General features: G+C 41.2%; 3 protein-coding genes across 6 annotated transcripts; 2 read left to right on the top strand and 1 right to left on the bottom strand.

The window, feature by feature from the left end:
- Positions 1-264: 264 nt before the first annotated feature.
- On the top strand, positions 265-2,674 carry LOC135613173 (probable protein phosphatase 2C 30). The gene is made up of 5 exons (XM_065110239.1): positions 265-1,361; positions 1,452-1,781; positions 1,895-2,000; positions 2,111-2,459; positions 2,539-2,674. Exons 1-5 carry the CDS (start codon positions 921-923, stop codon positions 2,588-2,590), a joined length of 1,278 nt encoding a protein of 425 aa, XP_064966311.1. The 5' UTR covers positions 265-920; the 3' UTR covers positions 2,591-2,674.
- A 91-nt stretch (positions 2,675-2,765) lies between these two features.
- On the bottom strand, positions 2,766-12,085 carry LOC135613170 (probable methyltransferase PMT11). Of its 2 annotated transcripts, XR_010487232.1 has the most exons (11): positions 11,806-12,085; positions 10,617-11,680; positions 8,743-8,892; positions 8,379-8,649; positions 7,859-7,969; positions 6,551-6,710; positions 5,557-5,814; positions 4,875-4,997; positions 4,497-4,574; positions 3,723-4,065; positions 2,766-3,047 (listed from the first exon to the last, which is right to left on the bottom strand). XR_010487232.1 is itself a non-coding variant. In XM_065110235.1 (10 exons), exons 2-10 carry the CDS (start codon positions 11,286-11,288, stop codon positions 3,870-3,872), a joined length of 2,019 nt encoding a protein of 672 aa, XP_064966307.1. In that variant the 5' UTR covers positions 11,289-11,680; positions 11,806-12,085; the 3' UTR covers positions 3,658-3,869. The 2 variants fall into 2 exon arrangements, 1 of the variants encoding a protein (XP_064966307.1); XM_065110235.1 differs by lacking the exon at positions 2,766-3,047 and having other exon boundaries at positions 3,658-4,065.
- Positions 12,086-12,454: 369 nt separating this feature from the next.
- Positions 12,455-19,692, top strand: LOC135613172 (ultraviolet-B receptor UVR8-like). 3 transcript variants are annotated; one of them, XR_010487233.1, is made up of 11 exons: positions 12,455-12,840; positions 13,593-13,666; positions 13,785-13,869; positions 14,101-14,229; positions 14,329-14,559; positions 14,717-14,962; positions 16,037-16,080; positions 17,569-17,751; positions 18,135-18,344; positions 18,562-18,652; positions 19,275-19,321. XR_010487233.1 is itself a non-coding variant. In XM_065110236.1 (11 exons), the coding sequence occupies exons 1-11, from the start codon at positions 12,567-12,569 to the stop codon at positions 19,523-19,525; spliced, it is 1,524 nt and encodes a 507-aa protein (XP_064966308.1). In that variant the 5' UTR covers positions 12,462-12,566; the 3' UTR covers positions 19,526-19,692. The 3 variants fall into 3 exon arrangements, 2 of the variants coding, with proteins under 2 accessions (XP_064966308.1, XP_064966309.1); XM_065110236.1 differs by lacking the exon at positions 18,135-18,344 and adding an exon at positions 19,403-19,692 and having other exon boundaries at positions 12,462-12,840; positions 19,275-19,318; XM_065110237.1 differs by lacking the exon at positions 18,135-18,344 and adding an exon at positions 19,403-19,692 and having other exon boundaries at positions 12,465-12,840; positions 14,723-14,962; positions 19,275-19,318.
- Positions 19,693-19,714: the final 22 nt, after the last annotated feature.

Here is a 19,714-nt window from a genome sequence, read left to right as displayed (position 1 = left end):
GCAAAAGATAAAAGCCCTGGTAAGCTCTCCAGGATCTGCATCATCGATCGCTCATCTCGAGCAACACCGATGTCCGATGGATCTTCCACGACAAATGTCTTCAGCGGTCGAGATCTATAACAAGATCTTATTTATTGCGACGAAGACATGGAATCTGTGAATTAAACAAGGAAGGAAGAAGCGACGTGACGTGACGTGACGTGGGGACGCGTGTCCTACCGAGAATCCACCGCCATAATATATATATATATTTATTTATTTATATACAAATTTTCTTATTGTTTTCTTTGAATAGGAAGTACCCTTCGCCCCGTCCACGTTCGCTGTTCCCACGCACATAAAAAAGAGGGGAGAAATGGGGGAAAAGAAGTCGTGTAAGGCGCTGGATGTTCCACGTTGCGGGATCAGCGACCCTTCGATCGAAGCGCCAGACGAGTCCTGGCCGACCGATCGATTGGAGTATGAACAATGAAACGAGGATCCTCGGGGACCACAAACGTGCGAGAAAAAACCCACGACGCTTGCCACGCGTCCCGACAGCGGAGCGAGAGACACCAGACGGACAGCGATGGACGGTAGCGATACGTCTGTTCTGGTGGGAAAAGCGAAGCACGTGGAAGCCAGCCGTGACGCATGCTTTAACTACACGTTTCTCGTTCGGCCTGCCGTTCGGTTCGCGATGACGACGTGTTGCGTGTGGGACCCTTGGTGGATCCATCGCCCTCTCGAACTAGGTCTCGAGGTGTCGGGGTTACGAGTATGACACGTATGTTTCTGCCACCACGGCCGACCATCGCCTCCCCCGTCCTCTCTTTTTATCTTCCACCGATTCGAATTCGAAAGGAATCGAAGCGACGAAGAAAAGAGAGAAAGGAAACGGGTCGATACCTTGTTTTAATTTCGTCGTGCGTACCTCGGTAATGGTGGATATCTGTTGTGGCGTGGTGAACTGCGGCGCCGAGGCGGCGGCGATGAGGTCCGCGGAGCCGGGATCGGGAGGGGCCAGGCGGCGCCGGATGGAGATCCGGCGGCTCAGGTTCGACGCGGAGTCGGAGGCACCAGCGGTGGAGGACGAACCAAGTGGAAAGCGGCAGAGGATGGACGGCGGCGCCGCTGCAGGGAGCGCGGAGAAATCCGGGTCGACGTCGGGTGGGGGCTCCAGTCCCCAGCATACTGTGGCCGCGCCGGAGGAATTGGATCTGTCCGATCGTTTCCCGAGGTTCGGGATGGCGGCGGTATGCGGGCGGAGGAGGGACATGGAGGACGCCGTTTCCATTCGTCCCGATTTCGTTGGGGGAGACCATCGAGTACCAGCGAGGCACCATTTCTTCGGCGTCTTTGATGGCCATGGCTGCTCCCACGTGGGATACCGCCCTTACTCCGTTCCAACTCTCTTCCTCACTATTCTCAGCTCTTCTCCGATCGCTGATCTGTTCTTCTGCCCCATACAGGTGGCCTCGGTCTGTAAGGATCGGATGCACGAGGTGGTGGCGGAGGAGGTGGAGACGCTGGCGCCGTGTGCCGGCACGCCGTCGCAGGCATGGAGGGTGGCGATGGAGAGGAGCTTCGCCCGGATGGACTCGGAGGCTGTGGACGGTGGCGGCAGGCGACCGAGCCCGGACTGCCGGTGCGAGCTCCAGCCGCCGAGGTGCGAGCACGTGGGGTCCACAGCCGTAGTCGCCGTCATCGGCCCTACCCGGATCGTCGTCGCCAACTGCGGCGACTCCCGCGCCGTCCTCTGCCGCAACGGCGCGCCCATCCCCATCTCCTCCGATCACAAGGTACTAAGAGGAGAGGAGAAAACAAATCTCTCCTTTTTCGTCTTTCAGCTTTAGCCCACCAGTGAGCGACCAAGTAACGATTTGAACCGACGAAATTGGTGTAAATCTGGCAGCCGGACCGGGAGGACGAGCTGCAGCGAATCGAAGCCATCGGGGGCCGGGTGATCTATTGGGACGGGGCGAGGGTTCTCGGAGTTCTCGCCATGTCTCGAGCCATAGGTAAGCTGGGAATCTACTCAAGTCTATTCCCTACACCCCTCTCCTGCTGCTGCTGCTGCTGCTGTGTTTGGGGAAGATCGTGGGCGCTAAAAACATGAACCACGGAACAGGAGACAGCTATTTGAAGCCGTACGTGGTGTCGGAGCCGGAGGTGACGGTGACGGAGAGGGAGGAAGGCGACGAGTGCCTGATCCTGGCGAGCGACGGGCTGTGGGACGTGGTGAGCAATGAGACGGCCTGTGGCATCGCAAGGATGTGCCTGCGGGGGGGCGGCGACGACGAAGAGGAGGAAGGAGGCGGCGGTGGTGATTCGTTGTGCTCGGACGCCGCTATACTGCTGACTAAGCTGGCCTTGGCGAGGCAGAGCGCGGATAACATCAGCGTGGTGGTCATCGACCTGCGAAGCAAGCCAAAGCGGAGGAGGACGGCGACGGCGACGGCGACGGCGACGACGACTAGGTGACACCCCCAAGCCGTGGGTTTTCTTTATCTTCTATTATTATTATAATCCTGAGTTACGATTACGATCAAGAATTAGGTTGCCTTGCAACTTCATGATTGGTTGGTGGTGGAGAAAGACGAAAGAGTGAGGACGAGGCATACTAGTGAGTTGGTCAGAATGCACTTTTTTGTTGTTCTATTTGTCGATTATAATTGTCGATATATTTTATTTAGATGATGGGTAGTATTTGTTGTTGCTATCAGCATAAGAAAGACTATGCTCGTTCCCAAATAACATATCCCACCAATGCTCGGTTGGTCAAATGCATCTCTCGTCACACGTATCATATCATCCGATAACATATGGCTGACGCCAAGCGATCCACAGATCATAGAGCCAATGGGGGGAAGAGAACATACTTTTTGACCTTTGGATTGCAGAGTGAGCTACGCTTATGGAGGAAAGAGCTTCCTTCGTCATCGAAACGTTCATGTAATATCGAACGCATCAAAGCCGTCCACGACCTCTGATTAATCTGATCTTATGTCATAACGGAAGTCTTTTTCATGTCGATTTAATTAATTCAAGCCAACTCTTTAAGATTCCTACATAGGGGCATCAAAATAAACCTCATTAATTTACGTGGGCAAAAGAGTAGCAAAATCTTTTGGGAATAAAAGAAATTTACCTGATCGTAGCATTAGCGCATATGTCGCTTAATTCATACAAATTTCTAATCCATATATAAATAACAGACAATTCGACTATAATTCTAACTCGTATGAACTGACAATTCAAAGATTAAACAAATCATTAGCTTCCCTATATATAGTTCCACTATATATGAACTGATAATTTCAACAATTCATCGACTATAATTTCTAAACAAATCATCAGCAATTCGACTATATATGAACTGATAATTCAACTCTTTTAAACAAACATATTGCAAGATATAAATATGCATAGTCGATGATTAAACAAAATTAGCATCTGATCTTATTTGTCAAAGATAAGTCCACCTCAAGTTTATCCTAATTGAGACTTTTGAGGAAAAAGACAAAAAAAAAAAAAAAAAAAACAACTGATATATCTTGAGGTGGCACGGGACGCTACTTTAAGCATGAGAACAACCAGTCTATTGTAGAATTTAGGCAAGGAGTGTGGAAACTTGGGAGACCAAGATTACAGGAGGATGTTTCCGATGACCATGGATTGAGCTTAATGATCAGAAACTAATATAATCAATAAACATATGTTCATTTAGTTACCTAATTTACCTGTGTACAGCAATGGCTCCTGCCACCAGCATTTGGTCCTTATTCTGTGGAATAAACATACGGTTGAACTCGCAGAAGAGCTAGAAACACTTCGAAACCACAGGCCGTACATGATGAGCTCTTCACAAAACCACATCTGTTTCAGTTTCAGTGTTTCTGGCACATCAAAATCTTCCTGCTCGCATATGGGCCTTCGGCTGTATCACGGAGATTCGTCCGCCATCCCATGGCCTCTGCGATTTGTTGAATGTCGTTGATAATGTATTTCAAATCACGAATATAAGCATGCCCACCAGGTCTTAGCATGCGGTCCATCTCCAGCAAGATGCTAGTGATGTTGCACCTGAATGTATGATTAGAACAAAAAAATCGTTATCATAAATCTAGCAGTGAAGTAAGATAGAGCAACCTAATTCTTTATGTGCAACAGAAGAGATATATTTTCGTGCCAATTTCATATCAACTGACTGATGAGAACCATCAATTCAATGCCAAATTGGTTTTGAACCAGTTTATTACTGAAAATTGTGAAGGAAAAATTAAGGTCAATCATGAATACATCTTGGAATAGTGAGTTCATTTTCCAAGTAGATTACATCTACATGTTATCCTAACTGACCACATAGTCCATGTAACTTTCAACTACAAGACCTTTCTGCAGATAAAAGTAGGGGGGAAAGGGAAGGAAAGCGATGCAATATAACAGACAAATGAATTGACAAAGAGAACTTTGAGATTGTGAAAAATATTAATCAAAATGAAATAATCACTTACCTTTTCTGCTCTTCGGAGAAGAGGCCAAACGCATGCAGTAGATCATAAGTTCTTGGATACGTATCAAATGGTTCACACCTGCAGTCTAAAAGTGTCAGCAAAATATTCACACCAGTACACAAGAAGCGACAGCAAACCTGTGCGCATATCTCTGTGGTAGGTGGTGTGTGAATAGACAGATAGCCAGACAGATAGAGAGGTAGATAGAAAGATAGCAAACATTTTTTAGGCTAATCATACATCTTAATCTAGCGGTGAAATTGTCCTCTCTATCTACCTCTCTATCCAGCAAAGAAATTGTTCCTGGTCTACCATCTTTGAGGCTGGAAATATAGCAAACATTTTTGTGCAATAAGCATAAAAAACGATGGACCATACCAGTCATGAGTAACTCCTACAAGTCCCCGATCATATATTACAGGTAATGTGTTGGGTCCACTATTAGGGACAACATTCATCACCCAGCAATCGATTTGATGGTTGATTAATGCGGAACCAAACCTGCAATTAAAGTTTATGATGGCTGATCAGTTAAACTGAGCATTGCAACACAAAGTATGCCATTCAAGGGATTCAGTTTGAGCTACATGGATTTAAAAGCATGAAGATGGTGCTTGTTTCTCTTTGTTGTTAATAAGACTATAAATATAATATATTTTCATAGGACAAGATATTACTATCCAAAGTCCAAGTGCCTTCTACTATGTGCATATTATCTTAATAAGACTCTGCAGCATTCAACATTACTATTCTGTAAAACATGAGGGAAAAAATAAAGATTCTAACGAAAAATTCAATTAAATATGTTTTCAAAAAAATGACCTTATGATGATCAATGGAGTGGCACAAAATACTTCAGTGGAAACAATAACCTTATCCATTTTAAAGTTTGACCTGACTTGCTTTATGTTAATTATGTAGCCATAACAGTATGCCATCTTGGATTTTGTGGACAATTGATCCATACATACTATTATACACCTCAATATACCCTTCTAAATCACATTCAAATTATAGATTTTTTTTCTGGTTAATTCCTCTAATGGGAAAAAGAAAATACCCTCCAAATCCAGCCCTCATATCCATTACATTCCGCAGCTTCATTTTTTTCCAATGAAAAGCACGAACATAGCTTGCAAGTATGTCATCCCAATATCTCGATTCCGCCATAAAGAGCTCATTTTTTGCTATATAAGCATCCATCACAACAGCTTGAAGTCTTTGTGGTGGCTCCTGCAGACGGGCAGGCCACGTTGAAACATTTGCTCCATATCCAATCTCAGGAAGTCTGCTTATGCATGCCGTCATGTTTACATACCTGCAGAATATGCAGAACCAATTAGAACAAGAAAGAATTGCAACAGTAATAGCTAAATTTAAGAAAAAAAATATCTCTACTGGTGTCAAAGAACCTAGATGTTCAATCCCATATTTTCCTAACTCATCTTCCGGGAATGCAGACTCTCTAGAAACTAGAAATTCTAAAGAATCCACATGATGTTAAATAAAGTATTGAGTCAACATGGAAATCAGCTTGAGAATCTCCTTATTCAATTTAGATGTTCTAGGTTGTCGAAGGAATGGGAACAAAGCCAAGCAAAAAATAAATATAAATATGGAAAGTTCCACTTAGACCACAAATTTTCAATCTCCTGTGGGAGATAACTCCGAATATTCATTGGTATATCATGTATAAAAAATTTCAAACAAGTACCCCAAGTAACAAAACACCAGCTGGAGTCTCGAGCAATGAAATATATTCAAGATAATAAATATTTGCAAGCAAAATCTACAGATTACTTTATGAAACAAAGGTCAACAAGACAGAATGCATTTTGCATTGGGCTCAAGAAAATATCCTGTTATCAGCAATATTGGCATCACAAATTCTTAGAATACATAAAGAATATATATGGATATGCTGATCCGTCAACAATTCCTCAACTGTCCATGTTATCCTGAGGGAGTGAGGGGCCACTACACAAAAATGATAGCTTGCTGTGGACCGGTTCCCTTAATTAAGCAGAATTAAAGGCAAAAGGTTTGACAAATACCAAACGTTGTCTGGATCATCATCTGCATTACATAATGGAGGTTGAGCTCCAGAATCACGACTCTCATAGCATGTATTGCTTAAAGGCTTCCGCCATATTGCAATATATCCTTCCTTCTTTACAAGTTCCCAACAAATCCTAGCTGCAAGGTCCTGCATCTCTATACATAAACTAAACTTGTGAGCATAAATAGCAAAAGGAAATTAGTGCATGATAGAATGAGTTAAACATGGAAACAGAATGCTGACTCTTAATTTAGATGTGATAATTTTGATTGTAGAAGCAGGTCAACCAAAAAGGAGGACCAAATGAATGATAATGTATGCACTACAACAAGCACCCACAATAATTATAACTGAAGGTTTCTGACTTGCAATATGCATACCTGATGGTTCTTGTTCAATATGAAAAATCAAAACTATAAGTTTGTACGGTAATCTAAAGAGAAATTCCATGAAGCTGGGAACAATTTATGTACCTCAAATTTTGTAACAGATATGATACAGAACTCTGATCATCAAGGGAAGAGCCCATTGCTGGCAAAATTTTCAGTTGGACCAATCCTTTTCAAAGAACAAGTTATCCCTTTACATATAAAATTAGTGAATCACATACTATGAACATTAGCCTGTCATGAATTTGAGTGACACTGTTACCAGGAAAACCCTGAAACTAGGAAGCCAAAATGACCATAATTTGGACAACCTATAAGTCAGTCTCAATTTAACTCCAATAAAATGTACTTACAGCATTCAGTCTAGAGTGTGATCTACATGACCATTCACCATACAAAAATATGAAATATTTTTTTTATAAAGAATGAAATAGAAAAATGAACAAAACTTGTCACTGTGAAAGATAATCTCTCTCACCAAGATTCAAATCAACAGTATAAAACCAACATCATGATTAAAGTATTTATAGATATTCCCTTAATCCATTAGGCATAATGCACAAGAGCAAAAATAAAAATAAGCTACTGAAGTAAAACAAACTAAGACTCAGCAAAAAATGATTCATTGACCAATGTAGCATCTGATGAATGCAGAAAAAAACTTAACTTTAGGAAATAAGAAACACGAGAAGCAGCTTTATGCAGTTTTGAACAGCTTTGGATGGTTGAGTAGGATAATTAAGAAAACATTACAAAGATGTGATCAAGTTTTGGCCACAGCAGATGTGGTTTATAAAATAAATCAGAGTTGATTCACAGAACCTTCACATTCACAATCTGCAACCAGATTGATTCTAAACATAGAATCGGTCACACTATAAATTTCTTTAGAAAATTGTACAATATGGATATACCTAGCCAAGCCTTCTGTTGGCTCGCTTCATGTTTATAAACTGGTTGTGCTGCCCAAACAAAGTAACCTCCAGCTCTTAGCATTCTGTTGACCTCAAGAAGCAGGATTCCATCTTCATCAAAAGTAGAAAACAAATTAGAAAAGCAGTTCCAAGAGAGGTCTGGCAATCAAAGGAAGTTTTGTACCATTCCCTATTGGTTAAAATCTTTGACGAGTTTTACATATTGGTGGATTCTGAATTTCAGTTATTGGAAACCAAGAATTGTGAAAAACTATAAATATAAAACATACAAATTCATAGACCTCAAATTATGACCAGGCCCAACAGGATAATTGACACCAACTTGTTAACAAAATAATTTGTCCAAAATGCTTATGTCCAAGTTAAAAATAATATGCCATTCAAGTCATGGTACTCGTGGATACAGACAACAACTATTGAACGATGGTATATGGCATGTTGATTTTTAAGTTGAACTATTGCAAGCTAAGAAGTGAGTAAAAATGACACTGTCACATACCATCACGGGTCCAATTTATTCTACATCTTGAACAATGAATTAAGTCAAATGCCTGACTTGGATATAACAATCGACGAGTTGCAAAAGCTGCCACCATTGCTGGCACACCCCGTTCAAGAGCAAACTGAATCTGATTCTCATGAACATCTTTTGGAGCTATTGACAAGGTGATCACATTTCGGGAGAGTAAGAAAGCACCAAAACTTGCTACTCCACAACCAATATCAAGAGCTACTCTTGTATGGTAACCAAATGCAATATCTGGAACCATCTGTACAGTCAGGTAGAAAAAAAACATTTAGAAGAAAAGAAAAAAAGCTTAAGAAAAGATCCAGAATTTGGTATCTCAAGAAAACTAAAATACCTTAGAGATCTGATTCAAATACTGATCTGCCCCATGAATAAACTGAGTTCCACCTCCAGGAAATTTGAATTTGTCTTTAACTTTTGTAATCCAATTTTGACCTCCTTTATCTTCAACCAAGCGTGTGTGAGGTACATTGCTAAACCATACCTGGAATAATTAAATACTAAAAATCTAAGAACATATCAAAGTGCCATGTGAAACAAAAATTTGCCTATGAAATTTTTGCAATGAACAACAGTCTAATTGTTGAATAATCTTCAAAGTGCAGTTCGGCCGCACATAAAGGAACTCTTAGTTGCACACCAACTAGAACATCAGTCTGCTTATTTGCAACTTCCACAAATCAGCAAACTGAATCTTAAAGAACTTTTAGGAAGAAAAGGTTGCTTGGTTAGAGAAACTAGAATATCATAATAAGCATCAGTTATAAGAATGACATAAGGTTATTCTTATGATATATCATCTTTTGGTAACTGTTTCAAGATTTTGCATCTCTTAAATTTATTAAGTTCCCATAAAGTTATAAGGCGCTAATTCATCTTCACCCTTACCGTTGTTTCACATACATTAGAATGATCATAACCCTTAATCCTCATGTAAGACAACATTTATGTAGTTAATTGAACCCATAAGTTTTAGTGTGGTGATAAACCTCGTCAATTTACATTGAGTTCTTGGCCATGGCATAAATATTCGGGAACATGTCCAGTAGTCATATTCAATGTTTATAGAACTTATAGCTAAAGAAACTTCAAAAAGAGAAGTTTACTGATAAATTCTTTTAGAACTCTCATATGATGCTATGCTCAGCAATAATCATGTTCATTAATCTGTGAAAATAAAATGCATGGCTACTGACATCATAAAGGAAAGTCTGATTTGAATTTTGTTCCAGAAACCAAAATTCACATCATGGTCATAGAAGAGGGGTAAAAGAATAGCCTTTGATTTGCCTACCGTTCACTTTAATGCCTTTAAATCCGAGATTAAGGAAATTAGATGTAATTACTGAATTGTATGAAAATACCATAAGATTGAGTTTCAAATTTTTGTTAGCCCTAGAAAGAATTTATTCCATATTCTTTTTATGAGTGTGCTTAGTCTCGTGTTAATTTAAATCGATGGCTTTTAGCACAATAAAATGAATCACTAGCTTCTCACCTAACTTAAAATAGGACTTGTGGCATGAACTTTAAATCGAAGTTCTGGATCTCACCTACCTGACTGAATCTAGATAATTGAGCGATGAACACCTGTGGTGTTGTTTTTCTAACAAATGGCTTGTTTTCCAGATCCTTGCACACAAATTAAATGAAGGAACTGAAGCCTCAAGCTTCTTGTGTCTCATCCCACCCGGATTTTTTTTTGTTGATAATTAAAAAGTATAACTTATGTCTGTATACCAGTCAATATATTTACTTTGTGAGCACGATATTCTACACTATATGCATGCTTGATACTCCTCTTGTGAAGCTACATGCGTGCTTCAGGGGATTTGTAAGCTTTGTAATGGATTAAATGGATCTTGTTTCCAACTCTGATCCAGGTCTCCATAATATGATGATAAAAACGGTGCAAACAAGAAAGTTAAAAGTATATCATATTCGTCAACTCCCACTGCACTTCCCAGTTGCACACGATTAACAATAAAACATGAGATTATATAATCTGAAGTTGCAGAGGAATTGAGAAAAATGATATGCAACTACTAATCTATGACTGACCGTGGGACTGAACTTCCATGAGCAACAGACGAGTAGGACTGTTTAGAGTGACAACTAGAAACAACTGAGACCTTAAGACTATTAACGGTTAAGACTATTTCTTAGAAAATTGGGGAGCCTGAAGAAGCAGGTCAAGAGAAAGAAAACCTCATCTCTGCTTCTGGGCCAAGGGATCGGCGTTTTGTAATCCTTGGGCGCCTGAACCAAGCAATTCAACCCCTTGCTCTGCTCAGGACAATGCCGCTCGAATTTTTCCCCTCTTATCGTAGACTGCAACCTCTCTATTGCCTCCGCGTTATCCAAGCACGGAATATACTCCGACATGCTACTGGGGCACACTTTAAACTTGTTGATCCCAACCCTAACCCTCGTGTCCTCCCCTTCGCTATCCTTGCTAGTCCCATTCACCTCGTCGAAGACATCCACCACTTCTGAGTCCAGCGCGCCCACATCGAAATCGTCTCTCATGTTCCCTTCGTCGTCTACGACCCCGATTCTTTCTGGGAGTTGCGGAGGAGGCGGGGGTGGGGGCGGAGGGTGGGAAGGGATGGCCGGAGAGGCTGCATGGAGAGGAGGCGATAAGGAGGAGATCAGGGAGGAGACGTCTGCGGAGAAGTGAGCGTTGGGGGAGATGGCGACGTAGGGCGTGGCGCTGTCGAAGGAGGACACGACGGGGAAGCGGGGGTAGAAGGGGAGCTGGGGGTAGGAGGCGGAAGACCAGTGCTTGCCGAAGAAGAAGGCGGCCAAGCAGGCGGCGGCGACGGCGGAGATCCTGAGGAGGAGCGGTTTGAGCTCCCCGAACTCGCCGACAGCCTTCATACTTGGATTTGATCGAGACCGGCTCCCTCCTCCTATTGCTAGGCGAAGGGGTCGAGGCTCGGGGGTTCACTTCGACTCGGATTCAATTGGGCTCGAACCCAACCAACGTATAGGCCCTTAGGAACAATTCCCATGGCCTCTGACTTGGTGGGTTCGACGGACTGCATTCTGACGTTTCAGAAGAAAGGTAAAGCCCGTCTTTGGTTCGCATCGAAGGTATAGCCTGGATGTGATCGTACAACAGAGACGGATGCAAATGAAGTTTACACAAATAGCATCTGCCGGCGCCGTTCACCCTTCAGCATTCGGTGGTGGAGGTCATCGATGATGTTAACGATGATCTTGGAACACCTGTTCGAATCTCTTTCTTACCGTCCCGCTACAGAAATCTTCTGCTAATCACACCAAAAACGATCATCCGAGACGTATTGCCTCTCTTGCCGCTATACCGCACCGGGAGATCGGCAAAAGAGAGACGTATTTATCGACAAAAATAGAAGATCTTATAAACACTAACCTTTTGAGGAAGACTTCCCTACTGCGTTATTCCTGGTGGCCCGACGGGGGAATGGGGAGCACGAAGGCATCGAGAGAGGAAGCGATCTTATTGAGGACGAAGGGGGGAGAGAGAGAGAGAGAGAGAGAGAGAGGAGATTAAACTCGAGAGGTGTCTAACGAAGTCGGGATCTCACGGCCCTCTCCGCTCGACGCGAGGATACCTCGTACTCGAGTGACATCGGTGTCCCCGTTCGCCCCTCACGTTGCAATCAAACTCCAATCTCACGAAATCTCTCTCTCTCTCACAATAATAATAACAATAATAATGCCACACGTTTTTTCTCGAAGCTTCCGAGGCCAGCCACATGAAAACTAGGCCCATTGGGGGAAACGAACCCACGTCACCCACCGTTCGCGTCCAATCGGAGATGCCACGTGGGTGACCGGTGGCCGCAGATGCCGCCGCTTTCCCCGAGGTGGGCCTGTGGGCTTCCAGAAGCTTCTGGCAAACTCCTGGCTATAGTCGATCCACTTGTCATGGCCCACATCTCGGGGCGTCCTACGTGGACAGCCTGGTGATGCACGAACGGATGCGGGCGAATTAGGGCTGTCCTGGCCTCTTTCCCCCCCTTGGTCACTCTTGGTGGTCGTCGAGTCCTCTTGTTGGTGCAAACAGCAGCGGAGCTCCAGGTCGACGTCAGGAGATCGAGGGAAAACGGAAGCCGCGAAAGGGAAGAGGAGATCGGTTGATAGGGCGATAGGTGGATTGGGAGGAGGGAGATGAATGTTGGGGAGGAGGAAGGAGGCGGAGGAGGAGGAGGAGGAGGGGAGGAGATGGAGGAGGATGGGAAGGAGGAGATGATGGTGGTGGAGGAGACGATGGAGGAGAAGGGGAGGGACAAGACCGTGCTGATGTGGGGTTACCTCCCTGGAGTGTCGCCGCAGAGATCGCCTCTGCTTCACCCGGTGGCCGTCCGAATGCCGGATTCGCCCGCAGGAGACCGGTGGCGGGACGTCAGTGGCGGAGGATGCGGATTTGCCATGGCCATCTCTGGTATTGACCTCTGCCTCTACTCTCTGTCTGCCTCTTCCGTTTCGTTTTTGGTTCCTTTCGTGTCACAGACGAAATCCTTGATCTTTAGATGCTTGTTCGTGGAGATCTGTCGGGCTTTTAACTTTGCAGCCCTCATTTTTTTTAAACGAGATATATTTTTCTTCCTTTGCCTTTGATGAAGTTGGCTTTCCTCATCTTGATAGCCTTCGTTCTTTGAGTTGCATTCTTCTCTTGGCCATCGAACTGATTATTTGGAATTCGATTGCCCTTCCTTTTTTAATGTTTTCCATTATTTTAGATAATATTTGTAAGTATTTTTTCCTCTATACCATATTAAGGCATGTCTTTGATGATAATAATGGTCGCATGTCTTTGATGATAATAATGGTCTTCTTATTGTCCTTTGTTTATATCCTCACAAGCAGGATAGTCTTTGTGTGGCTCAGAGTGGTCTTAGTTTCTCGTGATTTTAAGTAAAAACTTTATTTATCTTAATTGATTTAAGCGCAACTTAAGTGCTGCTGAAAAACAGTTATTTGAACGATAACATTATAATCACAGTTGGGAATGCTTTTCCATTTCAATGGCAATACCAATCCTTTTGAAATTTGGTGTCGTTTTTCTTAAAAATCTGAAGACCTTGTAATCTTTGATAGTAACGTAGCCTTAGAAACTTGTTTGCTGATTGATTTTATTAGAACTGAATGTTGACCGAGTAATGACCTGTCACGCCGTCTTCTCTCTTGTTTCAGAGTCAGGCAAGCTATATACATGGGGTTCTACCGATGACATGGGTCAAAGCTATGTTACATCGGGGAAGCATGAGGTAGTCATGCCATCTTTTGAATTAACCAGAATTTTGTATATTTTTGTTTATTTACTTCTTCTTGTTTGAAAATTGGATTTATTTTTTAATGAATAAATTTCACATTTGCGTTTATCAGGAGACTCCGGCAATATTTGACCTCCCAACCGAGGTGCCCATAATTATGGCAGCAGCAGGATGGGCTCATTGTGTTGCAGTCACTGGTGATATGCCTATTACTTCTTATTGATATCTGATCTTCCTTATCTATTAGGATAAAAGTACAAAATTGAAACATTGCGATGGACATGATCCATATTCTTTTCATATTTTCTTGAGAGTAAAAAGAGTGTCGTTGTCTTGGATCAAAAGATATATGCTTTATTATGCATAATCTTACAAATATACCTACCGTAGAGCTTTTTGGAAACTTAAATTTTACCTTCCTAGGCCAGCTCAAGGAGAGGTCTACACATGGGGATGGAAAGAGTGTGTGCCTACTGGCAGGATCACTAGAGATCAGTCTTCCTCTGGTGGAACCTCAGAAAAAGAAGAAAGACACAGTGGATTGTTAAGTGATCAAGGTAATATGAGTTCTTTTTTCTGAAGATTCAAGATAGAAAAAGAAAGCTTCATTAATTTGACATTATCTTAGATCCATATTTGTGGTTTCTCCACGACAGTGAGTCCCAGATCACAGGGCTCAAGAGCTAGTGGAACCCTGTCAGGTTTTGATAGTAGAGGTGGTGATGAGAATACGAAGCGAAGAAAGTTGTCTTCAGCTAAAATGGGACCCGAAAGCTCATCCTCTGGTGAAGAAGCTCTTTCGGCACCTCCATGCCTTGTAACTCTTAATGTAGGTATCCATATCACTGGTGTTGCTGCTGGTGGACGACATACACTAGCATTGTCGGGTAAGTCAATTTTCTTGAGTAGAAGTTTTATACAGTTATCAACTTTTCTATGTATTTCAGTAGTTTGCCTTTTTTTTCACTTTTTTTCTTTACTGTTCTGATTAGGTTTCTAACTTAAAGGAAAACCAACTACTAATGAGTTGAATTTTTTGCAAAGTTTCAGATGTAGGTCAGGTGTGGGGTTGGGGCTACGGAGGAGAAGGGCAACTTGGTTTGGGTACTCGTATCCGGAATGTGTCTTCTCCTCATCCTGTACCTTGTATAGAATCAGCTTCTTTCAATAAAGACCGATCATCACCAGCTACCAAAGGGAAACAAAGCTCAGATGGACAGGCATATAAACTCATAGGAAGCTGTGTGAAGGCCATTGCTTGCGGGGGTCGTCACAGTGTTGCAGTTACAGGTTAGCAATCATTTGCTACTCCCTATCTGCCACAAAATTTTCCATCATTGTCTCAATTTTCTAGTGATATTTGAATTGTTTCTATCAACATATTATTAAAAATCATTTCTTTAGTTCGAAAAATTGAGAGGATTATTCCTGCATTCTGCTTATGTAGATACATGCATTTGTATATGTGTGTGTGTTGTGTCAATTGGACAACCATGCATGCATGATGTACAAATTGTCTTTGGCTGACTACTTTGACAGTAATATGTGAAGATGAAGGTAGGCAGGTATTTAGCATATCACAACATGTTAATTTTTGGCAACAATTTTTTTTGTCATACTAGCAGCAAAGGAATAGGCCTCTGCCTATTGCAATGTGTAAATGGTTACTAAAAATTATGCTTTAATGAAATAAAGCAAAGCAAGTTGATTTAAAAGGCAAATTCATATGACAGATGAGAACACAGACAAGGTGAACAGCTTGTGGATTAGCAATTTGAAGGCAAGATTTAACAAGTAATCGTAAAATAAAATTGTTATTTCCTATATTTTAGCTATGTTCAGTTTAGTTAATTGTTTGAGTACGGAAACTTGATGAACTATTGTTATTGCAAAGGATGGAGGCAAATTTGTGGCTTGATGTTGTAAAAATTGGACAGAGGATGAGAATATAGGATCTAGCATGTCTTATAGCAGATCATGAACTAGTTCCAAAGCTGACAATTACATGATGGGGGTTGAATATTTTAAAGGTAATTATTCTTAATGACAACAAATTTTGTTCCGAACTCATGCATATTTCTGCTGTCTTTTATGCATATCCCTTTTCTAATGAAAGATCTCTCTTCACTTTACAACTTGCATATGCTCTACCTTCAAAGCTCTAAAACTTTGTACTCTTCTAACTGTTAATCAATTCAATTTATATGTTGTAATTCTTGACTAGAATTTAATCTGCATCCAGTTTCTAGGATGTCAGATAATGAGTTGGCAGTAGCTAATAGATGTTCCATCTCCTCGCACGTCTTGATTGATCATTGTTCTAACTGTTACAGTTCCATTCATTATTATATTTTGCACTTGCAGATACTGGAGCCCTACTTACTTTCGGATGGGGACTTTATGGCCAGGTTAGCCACCACTTTATCTCTTTTGCAGATTGATTGATAATCCAATTGATGTTACGGCATTTTTCCTCGTGATTATCAATTTTTATTGGAATTTCGTAGGGACTAGGGACTATGATAGATATTACCTATTATTAAAGATATTCCTGCTTTATTAAAGAGGGCAAGAAGTAGTGTTCTTATTGTCTGCTAATTGTTAAAATCTAGGTGTTTTTATGTTCTTTTGATGGTAAAAAAGGGAAAAAGGAGGATAAAAACACGAAACCAATGACCCATACATGCACACACAAACACATAGCAACTGACTTGTATGAGCCGGCTGATTGATTGATGGCCAAGACTCTGCAACAGTATTAACAAAGAAATGATGTCATCTTAGGTTAGAAATGCTTAATATGCTGTCACTACAGGTGACACACAGTTGTTTTGTTACTTTATTTTCTTACATTAATTGAGGTTCTTTACAATTTTGATGTGTAGTCAGTATTTTGCACTACTGGATCCTTTCTTTAGTTAGTATCCCATCATTGTTAAACAAATCATCAATTTGTTATTATGTTGATGCCTCATTTATCCTATTCCTTCAGTCGATAGGTCATTAGCACTTGTGGTCCGAATGTGCAGCCATACTTTTTCTGCCAGCTTCACAATCATAAATTCTATAACTTGTCACGAGACTGTTAGTAAGCATGTCCATACAAACAAGCACATAAAGAAATGGTGGCTTGTGTATTCTGCAATCAATAACTGAACAGTGTATTCTGGCACATGTGCTCATTTTAACTTACATCATCCTGGTGTAGTTTACTATATTTTCACCTTTGAAATGAGAAAGATAGTTCATGTTATTGTAGTGAACATATCGATGCAAAGACATCCTCACATGTCTCCTGATGTTAAAAGATATTTGTTTTTTAGATATACCAAGTGACTGTATAAAAGGCTTTCTACTTTCTGGAGTACGTTGCCTTTTCCCTGGTCATCTAAGTTAACTGTAATCCAAGGTTGTATTAAGACAGTTTATATGTGATATTTCAGTAGATTATTTCTTGACATTGTCATAATTCTGATCTCAAATCGAGTTCAACAACCAATTCTATTCTCATTCATGTTGGATATGGTAGTGTGGGTAATGCTACCTTTTTATTGTCTTAATGAGTCAGTATAGAAATTCACAGACATGGAAGGAATTGCTGGTTTGGAATATGATAACCTTGTAATTCGGGTATCTTGCTCTTCAATCTGATTCTTTTTTAGCTTATCCTTGCTCTATTTTAAGTATTAACTGCTCTCCAGGATTGACATGTAGGAATTGTAGAAAAGATGGAGAAAAAGCATTGTAATGTTGAAGATGAGGTCCACTGTAACATGGGAAATTGTCTTTGTTTTATATTGACTGTGGATTTACTTTTCAATATCTGAGGACAGAACTAACTGATTCTTGTCTTTTCTTTTTCTTCCTTTTCCTTCTTATATTCCACCTTTTTTCAGTGTGGACAAGGAAGTACCGATGATGAGCTGAGTCCAACATGTGTATCATCACTTTTGGGTGTCACGATACAAGGAGTTGCTGCTGGCCTGTGGCATACAGTATGCACATCTGCTGATGGTGGTGTGTATTCGTTTGGTGGGAATCAGTTTGGGCAACTAGGAACTGGTTCTGATCAAGCTGAGGTCTGTCTTCGTTGCAATTCTATTGCAATCTACTCTTACATTCTTTGCATAATGGCAAGATGCAATGTCTCATGGCTGCCTATTGCAGCATGCCAGGAGTTTATTTGCAACTACTTTGACTTCCAAATTTAAAATAGAAGAAATATGGTGGAAGCTGTAAATGTTCAAGCCTCTTCGGCATTCCTCCCCTCCTAATTTAAACCCCTCTTGGCACTACCTGCATGTGGAAATATAACAGACCCATGAAGAAAATAAAGGATAAAGGAACACTGTGATAAACTCTAAAGTACCATATGTAGCTTGCAGTGGCACCCAACATTGTTTTTTTTTTTTTTTTTGAAATGTTCAACAGATGCACTGACAGCTGGATCTTTCCATTTTAGCATGTTCCATTCGGAAAAAAAGAGGAGTTACATGTATCACCAGAGACCTAAGCATGCTCCATTAGTGGACAGATTCCACACAGAACTTGAAACCTGCGCCCTCTACAATTTGACTTATTTTGATGAAAAAAAGGAACCCAGTGCGCTAATCATATGCAAAGCATCCAAAAAGAAGCATGAAATTTTGCTAAGAAATGGGTCGGAAATATGGTAAAGAGCAAAGCTGCTTTTCATAGATCAAGTTCTTTAAATTTTTTCCTGTAGGTTATTTTATAAGCCATAGGTGTAACTAGAATATATCTGGCCGAAGACAGGAACTATAACTACGGCCATTAATTTGGATTATGTTAAGAACTTTAGATATTTTTGAATAAAGATGACTTTCAATGATTTGATATTGGTGCTCATAGCATGCTTGTGGTTACAGACTCTACCCAAGCTACTGGATGCTCCATGTCTGGAGAACAAGAACGCCAAATTGGTCTCCTGTGGAGCACGTCATAATGCCATGATGACAGGTATTACCTTGAGCCCATCTTATCATGCTAGTTTGTCCTTTAGACTGCTCCAACCCATATGCGCACTCCACACTTGAATGTTATTGTGGAACCCAAACACATTCCAAAATTTTGCAATAGAAACTTATGTCAAATGTAATTTAAATGGTGGTTGTACAATGTCTCCCCCTCACTCAAGTGAGATGTATGTTAGGCATATTAACACGATAAAAACTAAATAATTTAATTGAAGAAGCAATTTCCCATGTTTCTGTCACAAAAGTATCTACTGATATTTGTTTAACATGCTTAGAACAAAAGTTATGCAGACAACCTCATTCCAACTGTCATGTGCTGCTTCTACAATATCAACATAGGTGTTTTATCAGAATTGGCGAGCTTTCTTTTTTTGTTGTTGCAGTTTATCTTTTTAATTGGTAGTCATGCATGTCCTTTCTTCGTGAAGCACTTCAGCCATAACTAAACTACATCAGCGGATGCCGCTTCTGGAAGCAGCTCCGATGTTTTTTTTTATTTTTTTAATCTAGTTTTCTTGACAAAAGTTGTACTATACATTCCTGGAACATCTCTTTGTGAGCTTGAACTGACAAATTATGTGATTCTTCCACTTGTGGCGTTGCAGATGATGGACAGGTATTTTGCTGGGGATGGAACAAATATGGTCAGGTATCACATATCTCGTGCAACAAAAATCCTGCTTCAACCTTTTGTTCTTGATTTAGGTTTAGTGTTTTGTCTTTCTGTTCGCAGCTTGGTTTAGGGGATGCGATCGACAGAAACATCCCTGCTTTGGTTCCTATGGAGAACCTCCGGCCCAAGAACGTGTCATGCGGTTGGTGGCATACCTTGGTTGTTGCTGAATCTCCAACATGAGGCACATTCCTTTGCAGAAAATCATTGCAATTTTGATAGAATCATTAGTCTTTCAACCATATGCATGTGTACATATCAGTCGATCGATGGGCGTGCATGTAAGCATTCTTTCGGTGTTTCCTGGAAGCCGCAAGCAATTTCACTCGTATACAGTACTGATTTAGTCACAGAGTTTGGTATTAATGTTCT

This window comes from Musa acuminata, chromosome BXJ2-5 (genome assembly GCF_036884655.1).
Source record: "Musa acuminata AAA Group cultivar baxijiao chromosome BXJ2-5, Cavendish_Baxijiao_AAA, whole genome shotgun sequence".
Taxonomy (NCBI): domain Eukaryota; kingdom Viridiplantae; phylum Streptophyta; class Magnoliopsida; order Zingiberales; family Musaceae; genus Musa; species Musa acuminata.
The sequence above is the reverse complement of the archived record's forward strand: the minus strand, read 5'-3'. Positions and strand labels throughout refer to the sequence as shown.